Source organism: Sus scrofa, chromosome 18 (genome assembly GCF_054392235.1).
Source record: "Sus scrofa isolate SSC_HxYL_T2T_F1_AM1 chromosome 18, Sscrofa_HxYL_maternal_Yorkshire_Landrace_v2.0, whole genome shotgun sequence".
Taxonomy (NCBI): Eukaryota; Metazoa; Chordata; class Mammalia; order Artiodactyla; family Suidae; genus Sus; species Sus scrofa.
Window position 1 is genome coordinate 52,248,307 of NC_139400.1, and position 27,834 is coordinate 52,276,140.

At 45.0% G+C, this 27,834-nt stretch overlaps 1 protein-coding gene across 1 annotated transcript in view; it reads right to left on the reverse strand.

The window, feature by feature from the left end:
- The window catches only part of CHN2 (chimerin 2), a 299,981-nt gene that overhangs the window by 85,214 nt on the left and 186,933 nt on the right, over window positions 1-27,834 (reverse strand). The window contains exon 6 of the mRNA XM_003484050.5: window positions 27,320-27,605. Within this exon, the coding sequence (XP_003484098.2) occupies window positions 27,320-27,605 (286 nt within the window). The remainder of the gene's footprint in view (window positions 1-27,319; window positions 27,606-27,834) is intronic.

The window sequence follows — 27,834 nt, forward strand, 5'->3', positions numbered from 1 at the left end:
TTAGGGATCCCGCGTTGCTGAAAGCTGTGGTGTAGGTTGCAGATGTAGCTCGGATTCCATATAGCTGCGGCTGTGGTATAGGCCAGCAGCTGTAGCTCCGATGTGACACCTAGCCTGGGGACTTCCATATGCCATGGGTGAGGCCCTAAAAAGCAAAAAAAAAAAAAGAGCAGACTTGTGGTTCCCAGGGGCGAGGCGGGAGGGAGTGCGATGGACAGGCAGTTTGGGGTTCGGGGAGGTAAACTGTTATATCTGGAATGGATGGGCAATGGTGCCCTACTGTCCAGCACAGGGAACTGTGTGTGATCGGGTTACTTTCCTGTACAACAGAAATTGAAATTGAAGGAACACGGCAAATCAACTATGCTTTAACAACAAAAAAAGAATTAAAAAAGAAAATACTAAACTATATAACTTATGCAAAGCTTGCTTCACTTTTTGAACACAATAGAAGTGATCTCATAAAGGGGGTGAATCCTAAAGTGGATTTACTTTCTCCCAAGAACAGTGTGCTTATGTTCCTTACCAAGGTCTTAGGACTCAAGAAAAATTAGAGTACAAACAACATATGAAAGCAAAGATACAGCTCTGAAAAGTCACACAACATACAAGGGCCTCTAATATACAATTTCACAATATTTCCAAATTTAAATATAATATAAACCTCTGAGCTTACTCTAGTTGTGACAGATTTACAAATCGAATTTCCACATGACCATTTTGTCTAAGCCTATACTCGTACCCACTCAACCTGGCTCTCACAGTTTTAATGCTTCAGAACGTCATCGCAAACTCCAGGCACCTGAACCTTGAGACAGGGGTGTCTCTCTGGGTGTGGAACTCAAGCTCTGTTCCCCAAAGTGGAAGATGCCTAACCCGTGACATAGGCGGTCAGAGGGCATCAATTTCTCAGCTTACAAAGTAGATTTTCCATGAGTGGTGTAAAATATCAAAGCAAAACCAAACCAAACAAAAAGAACCTCTCAATTTTGCTCCCGCCATCCTTCCCTGTTGGTTTCAAAAGGGCTCAGAAATGTTTATAGAACATTTCACTCTTTCTGTTTGGTCACCTGGTTGGGTTGGGTTTGAAAAAGATGGATATCTCTTCTTGCACATCTTTGGCTAAAGCCTTTGCTCTTTCAGATAAGTCTGTGCCAACTGCTAAACTACTAAGGCAATGTTAGAAGTTTAGAGCAGGCTAATGTTACAACTAAAAGTTTTTGAAGTTGTCTGAATATGTTTAGCCAAATATTATTGCTCTTGGAAAACACTAAACAAGATACTTGTGACATATGTTGGGTGAGACAATAGAAGCCCCTGACAACAGGCAAATACGGTAAAGACTGTGAGGTGGTGACCAATCCCCCTTCTACTTGCTCTTGAGCAACAGCCAGCAACATTCCCCTGCCTCCCTTTAGTCTGGTGTGGCCAGACCGTGTGCTTGAATTTCAGCCAAGGAAATAAGCGCAGAGGTAGTGCGCTCTTCCCAGGATTGGCCACAGGCATCTCCTGACTCCATATGCTAAGCTCGTCCTACCAGCGGAATGGCAGAATCTTCTAGAATCTACATCCGTGGCTCTCTGACCTTTGATATCAGAACCCCTTTACACTCAACATTTCTTTAGAACCCTCCAAAGCGTTTGTTTCTATGGGTTACATCTATCAAGACTTTTCAAGAATATTCTAGAATCCTAATTTGTTAAAAGATAAAAATATCAGTTTCCTGGTGAGCTATATCTAGTCATTGTGATGGAACATGACGGAGGATAATGTGAGAAAAAGAATGTGTGTGTGTGTGTGTGTGAGAGAGAGAGAGAGAGAGAAAGAGAGAGACTGGATCATTTTGCTGTACAGCAGAAATTGACAGAACATTGTAAAGCAACTATAACAGAAAAAACAAAAATCTTAAATAAAATAAAATAAGATTTCCCTCGTGGCCTAGTGGTTAAGGATCCAGTGTTGTCACTGCCACCATGAGGGTTTGATCCCTGGCTCAGGAACTTCCACATACTGTGGGCATGGCCCCAAAATAAATAATAAAATAAATAAAAATATAGACATTATAAATATCATAAGAATCGAAATATTAATATAACTATGTCTTATGAAAATTAACCACATTGACCCATACAAACAAACAAAAAAATCTAGTGACAAAAGGGGCATGGTTTCACATTTTCTGAAACTCTCTTTAATAGAAGATAGTTGGATTCTCACAATCTGTTATGTTGTTTTGGTTGAAAAATTGGAAAAAAATCCAGATCTTTACGGATGAACAGCCGGAAAAGGAGGGACCTTGTGGGAATAGTCTGAGATGGTCTGAGGACTTGAGGGTCCTTGGATCCTACTTTAAGGCTCGGTGATTTCAGAAAAGATGGAGCCACAGGATACAAGAAGTCTCGGTTCCTGAATGACCTCAGGGAAGGCTGCTCGACCAGAAACACCCTCATTGAACTATGATGCAAATTAGAAATGACCTTTAATTGCATTAAACTGCTAAGATTTGGGGCCTTGTGTGTTATAGCAGCATTATTCTAATTAAAACCTTAACTCATGAAGTGGCAGCTCTATACCAGGCCCTGTTTAAGCGCATATACTAACTCATTCAATCCTCTCAACCATCCTATGAAGTAGTTGCTTTTATAGTCTCATTTTATTTATTTATTTATTTATTTATTTATTTATTTATTTATTGTCTTTTTAGAGCTGCACCTGAGGCATATGGAGGTTTCCAGGCTAGAGGTCAAATTGGCCTATGCCACAGCTACAGCAACGTGAGATCCGAGGTGCATCTGTGATCTACACCACAGCTCGTGGCAATGCCCGATTCTTAACCCACTGAGCAAAGCCAGGGATTGAACCTGCGTCCTCATGGATGCTAGTCGGATTCGTTTCTGCTGAGCCACGACGGGAACTCCCTATGGTCTCACTTTAGAAGTGAAAAAACAAAGGCACAGAGAAGTGAAGTGAGTTATGCAAAGTCATGCAACTAGTAAACACGTCGAGTCCCAGAGTTCTTGTTCCAGTCACTTCACCGTACTGCCTCTCACCTTCCCTAAGGATTTCCCAGCACCGTCTTCCGTCTTCCACTCCAGACAAGCAACACAGACCGATGTAAAAATTATGCCCTGGCACTAAAAACTTGCTTGCCTGAAACAGACATAAAGGTAGCAACTAATTTTGGATTCTCCAGAAAAGATGAGAGCTGATAGCAAGTAAATAAGTGAAAAGGAGTTACTGAGGATTCTGGAGGAGAGGTGGTACCATGGTTGGGAGTGGCTGGTAGGCAGAATTTTAGATGCCCTCATGACCTTGCCGCCTGGTGTTACTTCCCTGATTATGTTACATGGCCTTGAGATGCAAGAGTATGTTGTGTGGCAAAGGGGATTTTTGCGGATGTAACTACGGCTACTAATCAATTGACCTTAAGATAGTGCAATTATCGGAATGTGTAATCATGAGCCCTTTAAAAGCAGACATTTTCTCCAGCTGGCAGCCGAAGGAGAAGTTAGGAATATCCGAAGTGCAAGAAGGACTAGAGGCTCCCCTGATGGATTTGAAGATGGAGGGACCATGTGAGAAGGAATGTGATGGCCTCTAAGAGCAAAGGCTGGACTCTACCGAGAGCCAGCAAGGAAATGAGAACCTCAGACCTACGACTTCAGGGACCTGAATTCAGCCAACAACTTGAATGTGATTAGAAGTGAATTTTTCCCAAGGGCCTTGACCTGCCCACACCTGTATTAGGGCCTTGCAACACTCTGAATAGGGACCTGGCTGAGTCCATCTGGACTTCCGATCTTCAGAATTGTGAGTTAATAGACGAGAGTTCTTGTAAGCTGCTAAATTTATGGTAATTTGTTACATGGCAACACAAAACTAATAGAAAGGGTAACTCAAGAGGGACCATGTCTCCCCAGGATACTTGATTAAGCAAGAAGGCCTTTGTTGTTTTGTCCCTATTCCTGGCAACTAGAGACAAATAACTCAAAGCACCAGTAAGTTTTCCTGCACAAACAAAAATAAATAAAAGAACCCAAAGCACGTACTTCCTTATACATATTTTCAAACTACCACTGGAAACTTTAAAACTAGTAATCCATAAAAGCTTATTATTATAAGCCACAGAAAAGCTAAGAATTTTTTTAAGACAATATGTTTCATGTAACCTATTAATCTCTTTTATAGTCCACTCTTAAAAAAAATCTTAGAAAGCCCTGAAATTTAACACCTCATACACAAACTCTGTAAAATGTGTGTAGCAGACTCTCAGGGCTTTTATTTTTTAAGGAATTAAAAAATTTTTTGAAAGGGGACACACACACACACACACACACACACATATATACATATTTATATATACTCATATATACATATTTGAAAGTAAACTCCATGCATAAAATTATTTATTTTTACATCTCGGTCTTTCTACCAAAAAAACCTCTTTACTGTAAGATAAGAAGTTTAAGGAGTTCCCATCGTGGCTCAGAAGTTAACGAATCCGACTAGGAACCATGAGGTTGTGGGTTCGATCCCTGGCCTTGCTCAGTGGGTTAAGGATCTGGCGTTGCCGTGAGCTGTGGTGTAGGTTGCAGACGTGGCTTGGATCCTGCGTTGCTCTGGCTCTGGTGTAGGCTAGCAGCTGTAGCTCTGATTCGACCCCTAGCCTGAGAACTTCCATATGCCGAGGGATCAGCCCTAGAAAAGGCAAAAAAAAAAAGTTTAAAAAAATAACATTAAATGAGATAAAGTTTAGCATAACCACCAAATGTCACAAAGTTCCACACTTCCACAATCTTCCACAAGATTCTAGATGCTAAAAGAGAAAGACTCTTAGAGTCCTTACGATGAAAGGGACCTAGTTTCTGAGAAGAAGAAGAATTCTTCTGGTTCTCTAAGAGAATCCTCTTTTATGGACTCCATCACTCAGTGTAAGCCAGGGTCTGCTGCAGTAATAAAAATAACCCCCGAACCTCAGTTCCATGGGTCAACACAGATCTAGTTCTCCCTCGTGCTACATGTCCTCTCTTGTGTGGCTGGGGCCTGGCTCCATGTCTCTTCCTTCTGGGACTCAGGCTGGCAGCAGTGACCATCTTGGGTGCATTTTGGTGGCCACTGCCGGAGGGCAAGGCAGTCTGGAGATCTTGCACAGGCGGATTATGCCATGGTCTGGAACTGATGTAGATGCATCAGACATCAAATGAGAGCCATTGTTTCCGGTTGTATTGCCCCACCCAAGCAGGAGGGGACCACGTTGCGCATCCTATTACTGCTCCCAAAAGGCATGAACAGGAACTATTTCCCAAGGAGCACGAGTGAATTCCTCAGAAGTCATTATAAACTGTGTGTGATACGGGGTGCCACAAGGCAAGTAAGAGTGAGTGACGTAATAAAGACGGGACGGGTGCCAAAGCACAGTCAGGTGAATTCCACACTGGGTGGGGACCGTATAACAACGCCCAGGAGGCGGCTCTGTCAGCCTTGGTTAATGCAAAGAAAAAACCCTCCAGGAACGGGTCTCCAGAAGCCAGGGAGGGAAAGCAGAGGAGGGATATTGACTGGCTTACGTTCAGTCAATTCTTAACAGTTTAGACTGAATATGTATAAACTGCAAAGCATCGGCCACGGGAGGGGGAGGGAGCTGCTGAAAGCCAATAGATTGATTGCTGTCTGAGGCTGTACACCTCGGATTACTAGATACTCAGATTTTTGTTTACAAGAAACTAGAAATGCGGGGTTGTACACAGCTCCAAAATTAAAAGTTTTTAAAAACAATGTGCAGGAGTTCTCTTGTGGTGCAGAGAGTTAAGGACCTGGTTTTGGGGTTTTTTGTTTGTTTGTTTTTTGCTTTTTAGGGCAGCACGCAAGACATATGGAAGTTCCCAGGCTAGGGGGCAAATCAGAGCTACAGCTTATGGCCTACATCACAGCCACGACAACGCAGGAATTGAGCCACATCTGCGACCTACACCACAGCTCACGGCAATGCCAGGGATCCAGTATTGTGAGAGCAGCGGCTTGGGTCGCAGCTGTGGCACAGGTTTGATCCCTGGCCTTGAGGGCCACGAGTGAGACGACATTTGCCCTTCATCCCCCATGTCCTGGCCATGTGCAATCTCACTGTCCATGGCCCTCACCCAAGGGGACAGCGACATCCCCTCTGCTCAATGGATGGTCATAACCAATGACTCAGGTTTGATCCCTGGCCCAGGAATTTCCATATGCCAAGGGTACAGCCAAAAAAATAAAATAAAAGCTAAAAACAAAACAATGTGCAAACCAGTCAAATCACGTCTGCCAGCCAGATGTGGCCTGAGGACTGCCAGGGCATGGAGGAGGTCTCTGTACCTTGCTGACTCCGGGCAGAGTCATCGGTTGTGACCATCCACTGAGCAGAGGGGACGTTGCTGTCCCCTTGGGTGCGGGCCATGGACAGTGAGATCGCACATGGCCAGGACATGGGGGGTGAAGGGCAAATGTCGTCTCACACATGGCCCTCAAGGCCAAGATCACCACTGAAGGGGTCTTGGCTTTGTGAGAATCCAACATCTGCCAAGAAAACTCTAGGGAGGCTGACTCTGACCTGCAGGAGCCCAGGGACTTGCCTGTGTTTGTTCACCACTGTGTCCCCAGAATCTCAAAGGAAATCTAGCAAATGGAAGGTGCTTGATAAATACATGTTAACAGAATGTGGGCAGTTGCATGGAATGAATTTAAAACCTTCTCCTGCAGAAGGAGAACATGTGTGGTGGTCTTTTTGCACCCAAGGACACCCAAAAATAATTACTTAACTCTCAATTGCTACTTTGAACAGAACCTTCAGTGCTAAAGAATGGAATTATAACCACATGGCACCTTTTTTTTTTTTTTTTTCCCTTAAAGAAATGATGACTATAGTAGCAAATTCAGCAGCTTCACGTTGTCCCCAAATAGCTCAGCCTGGCTGGGAGGCAACAGAGTGGCCCTTCCCATGCAGCTGCAAGGCTGGGGCCCTGAGGGGTTGGCCAGCAGGGAGAGATCTGGGGGTTGAGCCAAGAAGTGGGTGGCTGCAAACGGCATGTATACAACGGCAAGGAGGGGACCGAACACGGGTGTCTCAATGGATGATGGCACAGAGAGGTGACAATTCCTGAAGTCCCATGGATAGGGGTAACCCCAGGAAGAAGCGGGGAGAGGGACTCCCTGAGCTGACAAAGGCTAAAATATCACTAGGAAGCATCACGAAAGCTTGAGATGGAGATTACATTCAGTTAAAAAGAAGACAGTGATTACTCTCCACCTGTGGTCTGTAGCCTGCGATTTCATGCTCTGCCCAAGACTGTCCTGGGTCCGGCAGACTCTGGGGTGAGCATAGATGCAAGAAGTCTATGGCAGGGGTACGCTCAGGGTCACAGCCTGCAGAGGCAGGAAGGAAGCAGAACTGGGCATGGGAGCTCCCAGCTCCCACGAGGCAGCCTCTGCGAGGGCCTTGGTCAATGCAGGGAGTTCGGAAGCAGGGCTGGTCCTTCACAGCTGTCCTGAACTGCAGCAAGGAGCTGAGCTGTCACGCCTCCATGTTATCAGGTCACTGGACATGGGCTGCCCCCACAAAGGCAGATGTGACTTTGGGGCAAAGGCCTCTTTCTTCAGCTGAGGGCGTCTGCCAGCAGCCCGCTCACCGCTGGGGAAAGGAGCCATTCCCCCCGGATGGGGCTGATTTTAGCCCTTCCTTGTTGCTATTGACCTGTTTTTGAGAAAGTGGGGCCCCATGAAGTTTGGAGGTGAAGAGGTAACAGTGACAAGTAGGGACTGATAATAGGCAGCACCATTTATCAAGGGACGTTAGTTGTACCTCGAGGCCATCCTGCAAGTGGCACATAATAAACAGGAAATAAATGCCAGCACCACTACCCTCCTCTCTGCACTCTGTGTGCTCGAGGTCTACCATCTGGGGGACATAAGGCAGTCCTCTGGAGCTCCAATTTTAGTCGCAAGGTCTTTTCTGCAACGTTTCATAGAATACTTGGAGAGCCGGAGCCTTGTATGGACGGGCCAAAGTCAAGAACATGGCCTGGAGCAGACAGAAGGAGGACGTAGAACTAACCAGGCAAATGTGTAAAATGGGCCAGGACAGTGCAAATTACAAAGCAGACCCCTGACCGTGGGAACTTCTATTTTTTTACATCCTTTGGTCCCACTTTTCCCCAGCTGTGTTCTCAGTACTCAGTTTGGAGAAAACTCCACATTGAAAGGTTTGATGGGCAAATATGGTTGGGAATCCCTCCTAGTCTCATCCCTGGTGGAGTTTCCTACACGACCCAATGGAGAGGCCCAACACAAAAGAACCCCATTTATTTTTGCAAAATAAAAACTTACTGGACCACAGGGAATAGCCTTAACATCTCATGGAGACATGAGATGATTCCAAAGGGTTTATGGGTATAAAGCAAGCAATTTACTAATGCATTTGGTTTCTCTAAATAAACCTTCCCTTTGGAAAACATCGGTCAGTACATATGCCCTTCTTGGGTTTTTTTGGTTTTTTTTTTTTTTTTTTTTTTTTAATCTACAGAGGAAAATCTCAGCTGAGGCTATTTCTCCAGCAATGAAGAGTCAGTCACATGACAGCAACAGCCAGGGAGATAGACTGTCCGTTACACATGGGAACGGCTTTAAAATTTGACCTTAACCCGGTAGGAAATATCATTCATTTGAGGGGTTCATTTTTAACTAAGATTCTGGAACTGCCTTCTAGACCAGCAGGCCACCAGTGGCTGGAATGTATAGCTCACCTGGTAGGTGGCAGTGGCCGTCCCTGAATATGCATCATGTGTATTGTGTGGCTTAAGATGCTCAGAAGATAAATGCTGGGTCCCAGGCCACGGAGACAGAGCTGCCCACAGGGCAGTGTGGTTCCTCAGCCCCACGCTGACAACCTCACCCCCTCACCCCCAAAACCTTTATGGTGCATCATCCTTTTAGAAAACAGACTGACAACAACAAGGAAGGGTGTAAATCATGCTTGAAATAAACCCCCATGGAGTGCCCGTCGTGGCACAGTGGTTAACGAATCCGACTAGGAACCATGAGGTTGCGGGTTTGATCCCTGCCCTTGCTCAGTGGGTTAACGATCCGGTGTTCCCGTGAGCTGTGGTGTAGGTTACAGACGCGGCTCAGATCCAGCATTGCTGTGGCTCTGGCGCAGACTGGTGGCTACGGATCCGATTCGACCCCTAGCCTGGGAACCTCCATATGCCGCGGGAGCAGCCCAAGAAATAGCAAAAAGACGACCAAAAAAAAAAAAAAAAAAAAAAAGGGAAATAAACCCCCAGACAAAACCCCGAAGAGAAAGTCCCTTGAAAAATCCTCACTTGGGAAATTAAGACAGCCTATGAACTCTGACCTTTAGCACTTGCTGATTCAAACAAAATTGAGTGTAGATATCTCAAAGGAGAACACGACACATTTTTACGTAACAGTGGGGAATTTACGGTCCATATGTGGAGTGAAAATATACCCCTCTTCCGTAGTCTCCTAACTGCCACCAAATATTTTGGCTGTGAGTTCGCTGTTCTGTTTGTCTGGCAGTGTTTTCGCTGCGAAAGCTGTCGACTTTCCCGAAGCCTGTTAGGTGGTCCTCTCTAAAAGAGGAGATCAGAATGCTGGCTGGTGTGCAAACCGCTGTGGTCTTTTTAATGCGGTCACGGCAAGGACCAGGCTGCTCCCATACAAACCAGGGGCCAGAAGTTGGACTCACCTCCTGGGTGCCCTTCCCCAGTGCCTTCGCAGTGGCTCAGCTGCCCAGGCAAGGACCTGCTGTCATAGGCGTTTGCATACATGCTAACCATACACACTTCTGAGCTTTCTGTGCAAACAGCTACTGTGATTTTTCGGCTTAGCTGCTCTGGCTGGAATGTCTCTGCTGAAACACGTTACTAGGCCAACCTTCTGCTTTGGAGACGAGGAAATAAAGCTGCAGGAGGAATGGTCTCCAGGAGCTTCTATTGTCCCAAGAGTCACTATTCTTACATGTGGCAGGAGCTATTCTTAGGGTGGCAGAAGCACGACTCCTTGAAACCCAGGGATTTTTAACCAGTGGCTTCAACTTCCTTTCTGCACAAAACCTGCTACCAGCTCTGCCTTGACGTTCACCTCCTTCCAGAGCTTCCTCTCTGGTGACTTGTCTCAAACAGGGTAAAACAGCCCAAAGGAAGGAAGGCAGGGGAGCCTGCCTTGAATAGCCCAGAAGCACAGACTCGGCTGTGAGTCCTCGGGCTGGCTGTGCATCAGCCTCTGGGGAGCGTGGCACAAGGATACTGTGCGAGAGAAAGGAGCCCAGCTGACCTCCACTGAAAGGACAAAGATGTGGGATCCATCTGTGTCTCTAGATTGAGAGTTAATCTGGTTGTAGGTTCAGAGCACTGTGCTGGCTAGAGAAGAGGGATGATTATTTCAAACTACCTCTCTGCCAAGTAACACACAAACCCTCAAGGTGTCTGTCCCTGAAGGTAGATTTTACACACACACATACACAAATGGTGTAATAGCTGCCAGTTCTTAGAAAATTCAAAAAGAATTGTCACCTAGTGCTAAACATATACTATTACTGTGATAAATCATTTGTCTGGCCCTTCTGAATCTGGAACTTCAATCCACCAGGGTCTCTGTCTTGGACGTATTATTAACAAATACTCATCGTGTGCTGAGTTTGCGCCCAACAAGTATAACTTTGTTATACTTACTAGGCCTCAAAAGCCTGCCTATTAAATAGATATTCGTTTGAACCACACAAAATTGTCTCTTTTGTAGTTAAAAACTATGCAATACAATAACAACAGTTTCATATGGTTCAACCTAAGTCATTCTAGGTTTTCTACCTAATGGATTTTCCTCTAGCTTCAAAAGTCACAGTCAGACAATGAGCAGCTTGGAAAATTTCCTCCTTCCTTTCCTCCTTCCTTCCTCCTCTGCCCTTCATCCCTCAGCCAATGTTGATGAAGTATCTTGTAAGAACAAGTCCCTTCGCTGCCAGTCCTGCGAGGATGCGGGTTCAGGAGGGTGCCGGCCTTGACCATGAGCGGCTTGTAACTAGCAGGGGAGATCAGGCTGAAACAACTCACCGCAGCACAGCTGGACTCGAAAGGGGGTGCGGGTGAGACGTATCAGGAGGGTAAGGAAGGAAAGGAGGGTTCAGAGGGGCTCCGAGGCAGACTGAGAATTTGCTCTGCTCAGGGACTGGCTGGGGTCTGAGGGGCGAGGGAAGCCTGGGTTCCCACATCACAGAGGTGGGGGTGCGATGCCTTAGGAGGGGGAGAGTTGCTGGCTGTGGAGCTATCTTGAGCAATGACCCGGTTCAGGGCCACCACGGTGAAGCTCGGGCCAAGGCTAGCCCTGCATCAGCACGCATCACACAGCAGGCGCTGGGGCCGGGACTGTGCCACGCACGCCCCTTCTAGGGGGTGGCTAGGAGCATGTGCACATGCGGAAATGGGGACCCAGGGACTTCATTGCTCGTCAAGGGCCACACAGGCACTGGCCCTGGAGCCCACACACTTCATCTCGTGCTGTGTCTTTTCTGCGAGGAGATGCGCTTCAGGGACTTGTTCTTACAAGACGCTTCATCAACGGTGGCTGAGGGATGAAAGGCAGTGGGCACTGCAGGGAGTTTCAGAAGAGAAGGAAACGTGTCACACAAAAGCAGTGTTCAGAGAACACCCAAGATGTAGTTTACTTATATTTTAGGAGAGTTGGTATAAAAAATGGTGGGAATATATGTATGTAGTTTACTTATATTTTAGGAGAGTTGGTATAAAAAATGGTGGGACTGTATGTATATTATATACTATAACATTTCATAATTATATTATGTATCTAATTATATATATTAACATATAGAATATGTTACAGTACATAATATATTACATATTATTGTATACATAATATGTGATCATTGTATATTATATGACATAGAAGGCAACACTAGAACTAAGACAAAATTGTAGTTGATTAACAATAGATATAATTAGTATATATTATATGTAATATATAATGTATAAGTATGCTCTTCATATGTTATAATATATATTATCAATATAGTCTTCATATAATATTTATATATTTTATATAAATAATATATAATAATTGTAAACACTATTAACCAAAACTTGGGCAAAAAAGAATAGTTGATTAATAATAGGTATAAAAATAACATTATGGATTATTATATATGATAATTATATATATACAATATTTATCAACTATTCTTTTGCCCTGTTCCAGAGTTTCCTTATACAGTTAATAACAGTCCTACTCCTACTCTACTGACTAGACTGGTAGCTTTCAAAAGGACTAGACCAGCAGCCCCTGACTCTTCTGGGAAGCTGGACCCCAGCCCAGACCTACCGTATCAGCAATAATGGGGCTGAGGCCTGGAAATCTGGGTGGTAACAAACGTTCCAGGCTATTCTCAACTATGTTAAAATCTGAGAACCACTGGACTTGAGAAGATGTGATTAGCAGCCTAAACATCCTTGACCTATTTTACCCCATTTTTAGCAGTTACGGACTCATCAAATTGGAAGAAAACCTTTGCTCTCTTAAGTAACCACCATTTCTATCTTAAGATCCTTTAAAGTATTTAATTAGCAGGTAAATTTTTCATAGATATTAGAGGTTAGGATTTACGAAGTCCAGGTTAATAAGGACTTTAACTTTACTACCAAATTCAGCATGCATTATTTTTCAAGGCCACAGCTTTTCTAAGAAAGGCGTGCATTCCATCACCTTGTGTATGCACAAGGGTGGGGCGAGAATACAGACACTTTAATTTATTTCACAAGCACTTCTTCTGAGGGTTTGCTTAAGGGGCCTCGGCAGAGGGCTTTGGAGAAGAGAACGTCACGTCTTGAACAGATTAGCCCCTTGGGCTAACGCAGACCAGAGGGGACCAGTTCATGCACAGAAGTGCAGCCACAGGCTTCTGGGATCCCAACAGTGAAAACCTTGTGAAAAACGATTTGCCAAATGTTTACCAAGCTTACTGTTTCTGAAATTGGGAGGAGGGGGATGATAATTAACTTGGTAATAGCGCCATCATTTAAAAATGGAAAAGGTGGGCTTTTAAAAATTTGCCCACAGCTCTAGGCTTCAGAAACTAAAAATGTAAACGCCTCAGAATTACGGCACCTTCTCCCATGGCGCCCTAGTCTCTCTCCATCCGATTCATCTTCCGTGCTGCCATCCACTCATCTTTGTAAACCTTGCATCTCCGGAAGCTCCTCAAGTTTTCAGGCATAAAGTCTCAACTTCTCAGCCGGCTATAAAGGGCCCTTCTCCAGCTCACCCATCTCATCAGCACCCCTTCCCTTTCCTGACCCTCTGGTCTGCTGAGTCTTCCTCTTTAAAAGCCTGTCACCAGGCTCTGCCCATGTGCCTCTCTTTTCTAGAAAGTCCTTCTCCACCCAGCACGGGGCTCTTTCCTTTGTGACTCCATCTGAGCTCTTTCGACTGCAGAAAACAAAAACTCTTCCCAAACCAGCATTCGAACAAAACGATAGGAAAGTGTATTGGCTCATAAACCAAGGCTGGAGCTGCTCAAAAGACCCACTTAAGAAACCAAGAGCCTCTTCCTTAATTCTTCAAGCAAACACCCAGGGGCTCACTAACTGTGCTTGTGACACTGGCCTGTCCTGAGCTCGTCACTGTAATTGTGCCTGCCAGCCTTGAGAAGAATAGTGGTTGACACAGATTGGGTACTCAAGGAATATTCACTTGCTATTAATTATCGATAGTTAAGAATGAAGGCAGGAAGGAAAGAACTCTCTAGTGCAGTGTGCTAAGGCAATCAGAATCACGTCTACGCAAGAGTGAGGTGGCCAAAGGAGACCTGCCCAGGAAGGCCTGGGTGAGGTTAGGGAAGACTTCGCAGGTCAGAAGATGCCTGAGCTTGATCTACAAAGACAGGCAGAATTCCCTACGTCAGGGCAAGGGGCTGGCCAAGAGGAGGTGAGGACCACTGCTGAGAGCTGGAGGAGGCTGGGGAAAGGCTGAGGGGCCTGGAAGCTGCTAGTGGGCTCAGCAAGTGTGCTGGCCTCCTGGACACACCTGGGGAGAGGAAGAGGGCAAAGAGACCTGTGTGTGTGTGTGTGCATGCGTGTGCATGCACAGGGTGACATGCACCCTGTGTACCACCCCAGGGAGCTCTCTTCCATGGCTAGGAGCTCTTGAAGAGGCTTTTCCATCAGGACAGCCAGGGGGTGGGTTCCGGCTCACTTGCCAGCTGGGTTATCATGAATAAGTCACTCCAACCACCGCCGCCCCCCTCCCAGAGTTATTGTGAAGACGGAACACACAAAGCACCTGGCGCATGATGGATGCTCAATAAATGCCAGTGTTTCTTCCTTTCCTTGCGACCTGGTTGATTTTTACACTTAACTTAGTGGAGGAAAAAATATCCCGTAAATTAGAAACTCCACGTAGATCATTTTACTATCCCTGAGTTCAGCCAGTGTTTCAAACTGGGGGAACTGGGCCATGCATTACTTCCAACATTCATGAGGGTAGCTAAGGCTTTGATTCCCTCTCCTCCCAATTTATTCCTTCACGATTGGAAGGTGTGAGATGCAGGCGAGGTGCTCAAGACATGGCATTTCATACTCATCACTCTGGGATTTTAGTAGAGGGCCACATACAGAGCTTGACAATACTGCCAAATCCTTTTAAAATTCATATGGCTCCAGGCTAAAGATACACACAGGGATGTTCCTTCCAAAATCACAGAGGTAGGCCTGTCTGTAATGAAGACTCGTCTTCTAAAGGAACTCCCTTAGCCAGACATACTTCTTCCTAAGAACAAATTAGTCACGAGTGGAAGATGATCAGCATCACGGCACAGAGAGCAGGAGGACTGACAACCTGAGGAGGGAAACAATTCCCAGGAGAGGCCTTTGTTTAGCAGCTTTGAAATCAGACACAAAGCAAGTGAATTTATCTTGTCGGTGTGGAGAGCACAAAGGACAGCAGCTCCGAAGTCAACCAAGCCAGGTTCTGGTTAATAGTTACTAGCGATATGAGCTGCGAGTTACTAATGCTTAGACTCTGGGCCATCACTGGGCCTCCTCAAGCCTAATCTTATTATTATTATTCTTATTTTCTTAAAAAAAAATTTTTTTTTGTCTTTTTGTCTTTTCTAGGGCTGCTCCCGAAGCATATGGAGGTTCCCAGGCTAGGGGTCGAATCAGAGCTGTAGCTGCCAGCCCACACCAGAGCCACAGCAACACTGGATCCAAGCCGCGTCTGCGACCCACACCACAGCTCACGGCAACGCCGGATCCTTAACCCACTGAGCAAGGCCAGGGATCGAACCCACAACCTCATGGTTCCTAGATGGATTCATTAACCACTGTGCCACAATGGGAACTCCTATTATTCTTATCTACTGATAAAGCCTCAGAGCTCAAAATTTAAAGACTGCTACGAAACTGAATGAAATAATGTAGCTTTATAGTGGATTAAAAACTATGACATGCTTGATAAATGACAAATTTTTATAGCTATAACTTGCTTAAAATCATTCAAGATTAAAAATACTTTAAGTCTATTATATTTCTAAGCCATAAAAATATGAAATATTGCCATTCGCATGGATGGACGTAGGGATTATCATTCTAAGTGAAGCAAGGCAGACAGAGAAAGACAGATATCATATGACAACACTTCTATGGGGAATCTAAAAAAAAAAATGATCCTAAGGAACTTATTTACAAAACAGAAACAGACTCACAGACATCAAAACCAAATGTATGGTCACCAAAGGGGAAGCAGATGGAGGGAGGGATAAGTTAGGAGTTTGGAATTAACATATACGCACTACTACCTATAAAACAGACAACCAACAAGGACCTATGACAACAACAGCATAGGGAGTTATGTTCAATATCTTGTAATAACTTATAATGGAAAAGAATCTGAAAAAGAATAAGTATATATGACAGAATCACTCTGAAACTAATACAACACTGTAAACTCACTATGGCTCAATGAAAACATCATAACTAAAGACATTGCTTTTAGTTTTCCATTCATCTTAGTTTTCCTTCAGAGAACGGGGTTGGAGCCATGGCGTCTATCCCCTCATATTAGACGGACTTTTCGAATCCTCCTGCCTGTAAGACCATCTCCAGGCTGCCCCTCACCCTTCAGAACTCACCTCACTACTCATTCCTTCAAGGGACCTCCCATCAGACCTGATCCTGTAGGGTGGACTATAATTACTTCTATTAAAGCCCAAACTATTTATTTTAATCGTTCCAATTGTTCTTCCTCTTCAGTCTAGAAAGTTCCCCGTGGTTATTAGCTGTTTCTCCACTGCTTAGGACAATGCTTGGTTGATTGTAAATGCTCAATAAACGTATGCTCAAGGAACAGAAGATAAAACAATAGAATCTGAGGAATAAAAGGGAATAATTTTTAAAAACTTCTGACTCGGTGTTGAAATCTCTTTCTCACAGTCTTGACATGCAGATTCCAGTCTTTTCTAGTAAATAAAATGAAAGCCCACATTCTTGTAAAAAAATGAAGTCTTTTATACCAAGAATCGTTTTACACGGAATTTACGTAGCTGCGATAAACTATAACGAGCCCTACTCTGCTTAAGGCAGGTCGGGACATTGATAACTCCTCTTGCTTCTGATTCGCAGTGTGAGTATTAAGGATCTGCTGCACACGGCAGTGATCTGACTTCTTAATAATTATTTTAAGCCACCAAATCACATGAGAACAATAAAAGTTGTATTTGTAACCTACTCTTCTGGTGGTTAGACTTCATTAGCTTCATAAATAGGGACGGGGGACAAAGTCCATACAATTTAATACCTTTATTGTTAACTTCGTAGAAACTTCAAAGCAATTACGTGTAAAGAGAGACAAAACCAATGGAGGCATTTATAACCTGTTGTCATAAAACCCAGCCAAACATTTCATTATTGCGAAATGACCAAAGCCAGTTCCACACCCTTTTCCAGAGGCAGGGGACACAAATCACCTAAGCGGTAGGTTTGACCATCTCACTTCCATTAATGTCAAGGGAAATGACTCACGAAACAAAATTCTTCCTCTTCCTCAGTCGACCAGGACAAAACCCTACACAATCTTATAGGCTCAGCTTTCAATTCATGAAGACAACACATGGAATGCTGGCCTTTCTTTCCTCAGGGTCTGCAGGTTTCCAATGTGATACCTTCTGTTTTACTAATAACCTGAGAGGTGGTGTGTTCAATACTGTGTTTTGGATGAGGCTGTATTTTCCCAACGTGTTAAAAAAAGATTTCCTGGCAAAATCATGAGCAGATAAAAGACGGTTTATCAGAGTTCACTAGGACTCTTTAACCGGTTGCCATGATCTTATTTAAATGCATGTCATCATTCAGAAATCTGCAAATCCGCTTCTTCAGGGCCAGAGGGAAAGAGATGGAGAGATGTCCTCTGGAGGTGGTTTGGGGGTTATTTCTCATGTCCACCCGGTAACCCAGGCACTACATCCCTCCCCATTTCAGGAAACACTACATGCCCCTTTTAGTGATTTAATCCTAGTGATTTATCCCTGTTAAAGAAGCATAGCGAGAGTGAGCTGATGAAAATGACAATGGACCCCGAATGTGACTACCTGAGCTTCATGGTGACAAGTAAGGAAAGAGTTCAGAAGGACGGCGTGTGGTGTGAGCTCCTCTGGTTACAAAGATGCAGACATCTAAACTCAACGCGAACGTTCCCACTGCTCAGCTCAAGAGCTGGACAGTGGGTACCCACCCGCACAGGCCGCAGAGGCCGGCAGGCCCCAGGTCAGCTCAGACTTAAGTCCTCCGGACTCAGTTTCTTTCCCTCCACTTTCAGGCTCCACTTTCTCTTATGACTTCAGCCACCCTACTTCCTGTTGAATCCAGCCCAGCAAAAAAAAAAAAAAAAAAAGGACAAAGGGGCCTTCTTCTAGGAACTCCCAGTGCAAGTCTATTGCTTTCAAGGGTTCTGACTTGACCGCGTGGCCACCCTTGAGCCAACCACAGTGGCCACAGAAATGGGATGCTTTGGATCAGCCTTGAACCACCAATCCAGCCCTGGGATGACAGATGCCTGTAAACTGAGAGTAGGAGGGGTGGTGGCTCTTGATGCAGTTTCCCAAAGAGGTTTCACGTGGCATAAACGACAGCTACTCACTGTGGGGGTGGAGGTGACACCATCAGTAAGCCCTGACTAGACAGACACAAAAAATGGTGCCAGGAGAGGCCGGGGGAGTCAGAAAGGGGCCGACACCCTGTGCTGGGCCAACGAAAGAGAACAACGGGATTCCCCAAAATGGTGTCTCGGCCACCAGTGCTCCTTGTCACCATGTCACCGTGAGCTTTGGGACTAGCTTCTCATCTGTAAAGGGAAGAGACTAAGACCAGGTCGGTGGTCGTTTATTAGAAGATGCATCAGAATTACCTGGAGAGCGGTTTTCAAGTCAGGGAAGCCCCAGAATCAGCTCTGGGGTGAGAGCCGTCAGCAACAACTCTGGGATCATAATCCAGGCAGACCCTGCAGTCTGAGGAGGTGAACGGCAGACCTAGCGACCGAATCACGGACCCCCCACAGTCAAAGGTGGTGAAAGTGGCCTAAGAGTTCCTCCCAAACACCTCCCTGGAGACGCACAAATACAAACTCCTTTAAAAGGTGTGCTTTCTGTCCATCGAATGTCCAGCCAGAATAGAAGTTCTACAAGCAATGTTTGGGGGACCCCGAGTTCCTCTCAAAGAGCCCATCATGTCAAAACGACTTTTATTAATTGTCTTTTTCAGCTGATTGACATTGTAAGTACCCTTTAAGAAACGACCATTTGTTTTGTTGTGTTATTAAAAAAAATAAATAAATACTGTAAATAACATCCCCCTTCACCTACAAAGGCCATACAAACAGTCTTCCTTTCCCAGTGACATATCTGTGTGAGGTCAGAGCTTCCTCCTCTACTTCAAGCAAAATAATAGATCACCACGGACTGCATACGGAAGCAGATGTGAAAATCCAGATGTTGTCTATGAAGCCATACACCTGAGAGATTTAGAAAATGTAAAACAATGCCAATATACTCAATAAGGGTTTTTTTTTTTTTTGGAAAATGGGGTTATATTTCACAAAAACATGTTATTTACACAAGCACATAATGGATGTATTATTGTTATGTTTAAAAGAAATAAATCTTTTCTCAGTTTTAACTTTCTAATGCAGTAAATATCAGCAGCTGTAACTCATACGAACAAAAGATCTTTGGGGTCCGCAGCAACTTGAAAGAGTATAAAATAGTTCTGAGGCCATAACGTTTGAGCACCTCTGGACCAGAATCTCAGTGCATCAGATCACGGACCATTTTCACATCAAAGCGTTCCAGGCTGGCAGAGCTGCCCACCTGCCTGCTCAAAGAATGAGCACGAACCACAAAACAGACACACCCTAGTCATTGCATAGCCTGATCTATGCTATAAACCCAGAGGAAACGGGGACGATTCAGCAGATTCATCGCGGAAAATTTGTTCCTGCTCATTACACCCACATCTGTTAAGTGTGGTCCTTTGAGACTGTAGCCAGTATGTAACTCTTATGTAGGCCACCAGATGGCGCTGCTTGCACAGACAAATACTTGGGCCGGCGCGTCCGTTGAGCACTTACTAGCGAGATTTTGCATGGGGACAAATAAGGTTTTGGTCCATCTTATTCTGGACACACTGAATGTATTAGGATAACTTTCCCTTTTATTCCTATAAAGCTCTAGCCTTGAGACCACTGAGAGTGAGGGACTGGTAAAAAGAGAAGCTTTCTGATAAAAGATAAATCTAGTGGACAGATGGACCTAACTTATTTTTAGTTATTTTTCTATAGCAAGGGTTCTCAGCTTTAGTTGCACATCAGAATCACCTATAGAATCTAACTTTTAGATGCTCAGCACTTATCTCAAGTTAGTTAAATCTTGTTTAGGGGGGGTGGGGGTGGGGGTGGCCCAGGCATTGATATTTTTGAAAATTCCCTAGTGGGCCGGCAAGGTTGAGAATCCTAGTTCTCTCTGCCATTATGAAAACCACCTGCTAGAACCTACGGAAGAGACACTGACTTTTTCTTATCTCTTCATTAAATTCTTTTAATCCTACTATATTAAAATTTTTCCCCACCGTTTAACTCTTAGCCAATAATCTGGGGAAAGGAGCCCGGAAAAAAGGAGCAAAGGAAACCTTTGAACCAACTCAGGTAACTAGAACCCACCAGCATTTACTTTCGTAAGAATGCTTACATGGTGGACTGTTCATGCCTAGATTGAGGTGGGAAAGAATGCCAGGAGCTAAATTAGAACAGAAAAGAGTCTCTGAAGTATAATAGGCATTAGAGAAGGCGGAACAAGTGTCCTTATAAGAAAAAGCTTCCCCAGGTATCCGATAACCTTTACTTCCTCATCTGATCTTTCACTGAACCAGGGGTTGAGAGCTTTAGACTCACCTGGGGAACCTTCAAAATAGAGATGCCTAAGCTTCACAAATAAGTGGCTCTGATTCAGTTAGGAGGGACTGAACAGTGGTCTTTTTAAAAAAAAGCTCCCAGGGAGATTCTAACCCGAAGCCAGTTTGAGAACCACCGACCTAGCCAAATCAGCTCATTTTCAGACGGTGTGATAAATTCCGCACCCTTAGGGGATGCTGATGTAATATAAAGCACGGTAAAACCTGGTTTCATGAGCAAATGTAATCTAAGTTCAAATTCATTCTTAGAGCACGATATCCCATTCCAGTTTATGACGCCGTGTGTGCGACACAAGGAAGATGAATGATCAGAGTCATTACTGTACCTGTCACTTTTACTAGCTAAGTTATGCTCATCTTCATTTAGCCTTTCTCCTGAGAAAAGACTGGTTATGTCTGTTACATATTATTTCCAAGGGACCTCCTGCAGAGCAAATCCACAGGGCTGCCAGACCCTGTAATCTGAACGTATCTTTTTCAGCCCCTCAATGCCTTCTACATGAAGAAGGCAGGCTCGTTCTTGGGCAAATGGATGCAGCATCTCTGTTTGGTGAACTGCGATGCATGGGCGACACTATGTTTCAATCAACTGTCCTTAGGGAGTCCCCTCTTCACCCTCCCCTTCCATGATGGCACAGTGGTGGAGCCCATCCAGGAAAAGGGCCACCTGGACATCTTGCATTCATGCCCACCATGGCTTCTGAACCTGGCTCGTGAACCTTCTGTAGAAATAAGAAAAAGGTAACACACTGCTGTGCACAGATTTTATCCTATTCACTCCTTGCATAAGTTACTCAAATTCATTTCCTCCTTATCTACGGTGGGGAGACTGATTTCCAGGGACTGTACCACTGGCTCCTTTGTCCTCTGACTTCTGGTTGGGTTTGTCTGATAGGCGATAGAAGCAGGAGATGAAAGTGTGCAAGGAGTGAGAAGTTGAAGTATGTCTTCCCCTGCCCCACCCCCCTTGGGTGGTGCAGCACCCAAGGGTGGCAGCCTCGCTGGCGTGTGGGGGCCTCTCTTATGAGAGCCCCCTCCTGTGGAAGAAGTTCCCTTCATATATGAGCCCCCCTCCCCTCCCCGGCTTGCAGGAGCCCCTCTCCTGTGGCACCCCCTTCTGTGGCAGTCCCCTCCTACAGGGGTCTCCATGCCAGCTCTCTCATCAGACTCCAGGCACAGTGCCTGGCCCGAGTCCCTTCGGCACTGGGCAGGTAACAGCTCCTGCCATCACCAGTCCCTGGGAAAGAGCCCTTATTAATCAGACTCTCTTCAAAATCCCATTGAAGGCGTCTTCTATTTCCTGCTGGGCTCCGACTGCTGGGACCTCTTTGAGACCAACAGAAATCTGAATTCATCTTTCACTTTTCAATCGTTCACACAGGTGCTATAACCTGTGCTATAAGATCTTTGAGGAGCATATAACTTGTGCTCCTCAAAGATCTTAACTTTAAGAGAACTTCTAAGTGGCAGGTTACTTTAAAGCTTTTTTTTTTCCCCCTATCCAAGCCTCCATGACCTCTAGATGTCCTTGAAATACTCCAGACAAATGAGCTGGGTGCCTCAGTTTCCTGTTGTGTAGAACAAAGGCGAGGCACGAGATGATCTCCAAGACCCACCTCCTGCAGGCTCTAGCTTCTCATGAAGCCACCGTGGGTCAGGGTTTAGCCGAGGGGCAAGAGGAACCCCAGAAAAGGCAGTGGGGGATACTGTCACACCATCTGGGTGTGCCTGAGATCCACTGTTCCTTGGGGTGAGCGTGAGGCAGTCTGTACCATTTTGAACATCTATTCATTCATCAGAGTTTACTCTGCCCGAGCCCTTCATGGGTTGGGCTTTAGAGCTGGGACGGAAAGGGGCGACCTGGGCCTCTAACCGGTCAACTTGCAGAGGAGGAGAGGGCATCTAAACCACAGATCTCAAACCTGGGTGTGCACCAGAGCCACCCGGAGGTTGGGTCCCACACCAGCTGGCAGGTGCCATCCCCAGAGGTCCTGACCCAGTAGTGCATTTCTAACCAGTCTCTGGGGTGATGGGGATGCTGCTGGTCCCTGAGGGGGGACACTGAGGACCCCTGATTAAGACAATTACCTAAGACACAGCTTGTTCAATTGTCTTAAAGATGATGTGCAAATCACTAGGTTAACGAATGATACAAATGAATGTATTTACAAAAGAGAAATAGACTACAGACAGAAGACACAGTTACCAGAGGGGAAAGGTGGGGGAGGGATAAACTGAGAGTTTGGGGTTCACATCTACATACCTCTGTATAGAAAACAGACAAACAAGGACCTACTTATAGCACGGGGAACCACAGTCGATATCTTGGGTTTTTTTTAGGGCAGCACCCGCGGCATATGGAGGTTCCCAAGCTATACCACAGCCATAGCATCGCGGGATCCTTAACCCACTGAGCAAGGCCAGGAATGGAACCTGCATTCTCATGGATCCTAGTCAGATTCATTTCCGCTGAGCCACGGTGGGAACTCCCTACAGTCAATACCTCATAATAAACTATACTGGAGAAGAATCTCATATACACGGCACTTTGCTATACACCTGAAACTAAGACAACACCGAAACTCAGCTATACCTCCATGAAGAGTCGTTTTCGAAAAAAGACACTGGGGTCGTTGTTAGATGGGAGGGGTGAGAGCTGGGGAGTCCCAGCAGGTTTTATTAGGAGGCTGCGCTGGTCTCTAGAGGGTGAAGGGAAACTGGCAGATCACAGGAGAGGGAAGGCACGTCAGACAGAGGACATTGGGGGGGGGGGGTGCCTAAGAACCTCTGTGGACCACAGGCAGGTGAGGGAGGCCACCCGCCAGGGACAGGCTTCTTGCCCCAGCCTTCAGGCCGCTAAACACAGACTCTTCGTTAAGAATCCAGGAGGGAAATGAAAGAAAAAGGGAGCTATCAGGCTGGGGAAGGGGGCCGGTGAGAAGCAATGGGAAACCAGTCTGGGTCCAAAGGGTTGGAACTGGTGTGTAGGTTCATGATCCGTCAGGGAGAGAAGAGGTTTTTACGCAGGGCTTGCTTTCACGTATGTGAATTTAGAACATAATGCATTCTTTTGTTCTTATTTAATTTTCTGAATCAGATACTGCATTTATCAATGGTTCACAATTCAAAGTGTATGAAAGAGCAGCAGGAAAGACTCTTCTAACATCTTAGAGACCTGCTTCCCGTCCCTGTGTGTAAACCTAATACTCACATCCTTCAAGGGATGTGTTATGATTTTGCAAGAAAAAAAGATGTAAAGATCTTTTTTTTCTGCTACACACAGATGAAACCATATTATACATACTATACTGTATTGGTTTTTGCACTTGATAACTCTGGGTAATCTTTTCAAATTAGTTCATATGAGAATACCCTCATTCCTTGCTGTGATTGAACGGTATTCTTGCACGTGGGTGTACTAAAATTCATCAAAACAATCCCCAATTGATGGGCATTTAGGTTATTTCCTGACTTGTGCTATTATAAAAAAATAGTGAAATGAATAACTGGTAAACTAGAATATATTCTTAAATGTGCTGTTTTTATATCAAGGGTACGGATGGTTTCTAGCCAGTAAAGCATAAATGCAATTTAATGCAGCAAGCCAAGTTTACTTTGTAAACATGTGCTATTGAAGATATCGTTGGCACATACGTTTGATTGAGTAGGATATTCCTTACAAGATAGTTTAGTTATTACAGCTACTGATAGCAGTGTATTTTCAAAAACACATGTAAATATTAGATGATTCTTATCAGCAGTTGACTTCAGATGCTCAAAAGCAAGGGTATGTGCTTCCAGCAAGAAGAGCAAGCAGAGCAGAATGAGGTCCAGCTGCTCCATAGATTTAAGAGGCTTTGAACTTGGAGTTAGGACGTCTGGGTGTGATTCCTCATCCTGCCATTGTGACTTTTTCAACAAAATGGGGATAATTATTCCTGCCCTATGTACCTGGCACAGTTGTTCTGAGGGTAGCACGGGAAATTATTTCACATGCGTGAAATCTGTTTACGAACAGCAAATGTCTGAGCCAACGTCAAATCCTATTATGATTCTTACATTGGTAACAGTGCTGGTTTTGGAGGTCAGTAGACAATCCATCTATGGAATAAATTACGAAGTCAATTTCATAAAAGAAATTGGACTGGGCATGGCCATTTACATGAAACCCACCAAATGGTGGCCCGTATGTATCAAAATGTTTTAAATATCTATTATATCAAGAATCATGAAGAAAACATCCTTTTTGGTTAACAAATACACTTTTTTTTTCTTGCACTCTCCCCATTCCTCACCTCATCTACCGTTATCAAAACCAAGTTTGCCACTAACCACCTTGACAGGCGATAAATCTGGAAACCAGTCCAATCTGACGGGGTAGGTAATGTCTTTCCCAGTTAACCCTGTGAATATTCTCGGATTTCCAGGTGACACAGTCTCACTGGATGCTTTAGGAAATGGTCAATAAAATGAATGGGTGGACAAAGTTTAAGCAGTCTAGAAAGTGAAATGCTGGGCCATCTGGATTTGAGAAAATATTGGGAAACCTACCCCATTTTACTCATTAAAACTTTCAAGGCACCGCAGTACCGAGGCAGACAGGTGCCTTGGGCCTTTCTCAGTCAATCCATTCAAGTCTCTGCTACCTCTTTTCTAGTCACTGCCTCCATGGCAACAGTCAACTGACCTGCCCTCAAGGGAAATAGAATTTCTGGCAAGACGAGGGACTTTTCATAATTCCACTTGTCAATACAGGTCAGAGAGAGACAGATGGTCGTACGAAGTTACTTAACCAATCCACTAACAAAGTGAGTGACTCCCGGCAAGTGACCAGACCTAGCATTCAGTGTCCTCTCAGAAAGCCAAACGCTGCATCGTTAGTGTCCAAGAAATCCGCGCCACCAACACCTGTCCGTCAAACCTTTCACTGAGCTTGAACTTCCTCCTTCGGTGTGTTTTTTGCCTTCTCCTAAAAAGGTAAATGCCTACTGGGTGGCTCACTCAAGGCACCTATTAATCTGATTATTACTTTCCTCCAAATTTTAAATGTAATGAATAAATACAAAATGAGCTACAAGAAGGACATATCTCATCGCGTGAGTTTCCTTACAGGGCTCTCTCCTAGAAATAGCGGTCTCTAGTGACCAAACCTCCCTCTTGGGGGAGGGCAAAGATCTACAAATATCAATTCCAACTTCCAGGATCTAAACTCGCATCCCAAATACACAAGAGTTACTTCCTACTCATCGCTTTGCCTGGAAATGTGCTGGTGTGTTGCCTGTGGTTGTAACAGATTGCCTTTTTTGGTGGCATTACTCTCTGATTCAGAAACATAAACACCGCTTCAGAGATTTATTTTACAACTCCTCTTCTGATTTGTCATGGCCGGGAAGGTCAGCTTCCAGATTTTCTATTCTAAATGACTTTTGAACAGATTTTGCCAACAGACTAAGGAACAGCTTTTACCTGGACTGGAACAAACTCTGAAAGTGGGGACTCAAACCCTTTCTCCCTTTTGGTGACATGTCAACAATCAGAAACCCCACCATTTTCCAAATCAATTATTTGTAAGAAAATAAACAGGTGCTTTGGAGACTCTGGAGTTATAAAAAGAAAATGGCAAATGATTTTTTCATGGGCCAGCTGCTCAAACGATGTGATTCGGAGGAAGGTTCTCCTAGGCGCTAAAGCTCAATTAGCAAATCAATTAAGCTCATCCCCTGTCTGCCAACAGGATGGCTCGCCATGCCCTGCTCTCATTTCAGCGCTTTCTGGTGCATCCCCACTGCTGCCAAAGCTGAAGCCCAATCCGTCAACCTGAGGTTCCTTTGCTTTCTGCTAACACCAAACAACCCTCCCCCGGGGAGGGGGGCCATTCCGGTTTAATTAAGGATTAGCAACCACCAGAAGGAGCCGTGCTCGGCCCGCTTGTTTCTATCTGCCCCAGTGCAAGCTTGCCTTAGAAGCTGGGCTCAGTAGACTCAGTGGGGGCAGACTGGCATGGCTGGCTGTCACTTTCTTTCAATGGGAAACGGGTAGGACCAGGCAAAGCAGATGGTTCCTGAAGGGGCCCATCCAAAAAATCTGCTAGCAAACTGCGGTGGTGTCTTTCAAATAAACAGCAACTTACTGGAGAGGAAAATCAGATCTTCCTTGCCACATCCTGCCACGACGCCCCCAGCTTGAATGTCGCCCACTTAGGAATTTCTAATCCTTGGCGAGGCATAATAACTCTTCCTTTGGGGCAAAGGACAGCCTGTCTTCCCAGACCTCTCAGAGAGAGCCGTCACCAGTGCTAATGCCCCCATATCAGCCAGTAAAATCTGTTACCCAGATAAGACTAGATTCAAGAAACAGCTGACTTGTGGATCATGGACGGTCACCCAGTCCTAAGAGGAGCAAATGCGAACACTGCGTATTTGGCCAGGCGGGACTGGAGATGGAGCAGTAACGCCTCAAATGGCAATAAAGAAAAGTTAACTATTTTCATCAGAAAACATTAATGCTTTTTTTTCCCTTTCTAACTCCAAATAAATGCACAGATCATCATTCGTGGAAGTCTTGGCTCTTACTATAGGCATTTGGACAAATCACTGAAAATTTCTGGACCCCAGTGTGCTCATCTGTAAAGGGAGGGGGTTGAACTGAAAGACTTCCAAAGTCCTTTCTGGCACAAAACTTCTAAACTGCTCTCGGTGGGAGAGGGTCTCCTCCAACATGTTGGCAAATCGCATATAAATTAATCACCCCGCATTTCAGCAGAGGCTAAAAACAGACTGTTCTTGCCCCAGAGGCGGCCTGCTTACCTTTTCAACTGCTGCGTGCTCTTCGTTGGTGACGTTGGCTTTTCTTGATTCATTTTTAGACCTGCTTAGTCTCCGGGAGACTTTTTCTCTGAGCAAAGTGGCATAGCCAATGTGTTCATAGATGGGGTTTGTTGTCATTTTGGAAATGTATTCAGAAGCTTTTGTTTCTATGTACAGTGTTATCAAGCCATCTGTGACCAGATCGTGAATCGATTCAAACCTCTTCTCGCCCACAAAGTGTTTTCCATCATAGAAGAGCCTGTAGTTTAAGGTCTGGTTTCCAAACCTGCCCAGGAGGAGGGAGAGATCACAAGAGTGTCACAAGTCAGGCCAGCGAATGACAAGGGCAGCTAACACTTCTTGGGCATGTACTGAATGCCAGGCACGGGGCTAAGCACGTGACATGATTCCCCCGCCCCATCGTTATTGTGGAGACCCTTTGAGACAGGTGCAATCATTATCCCTGTGTGACAGCTGAGGCTACTGAGACACGAAGAGCTGGGGTACCTGCTTGA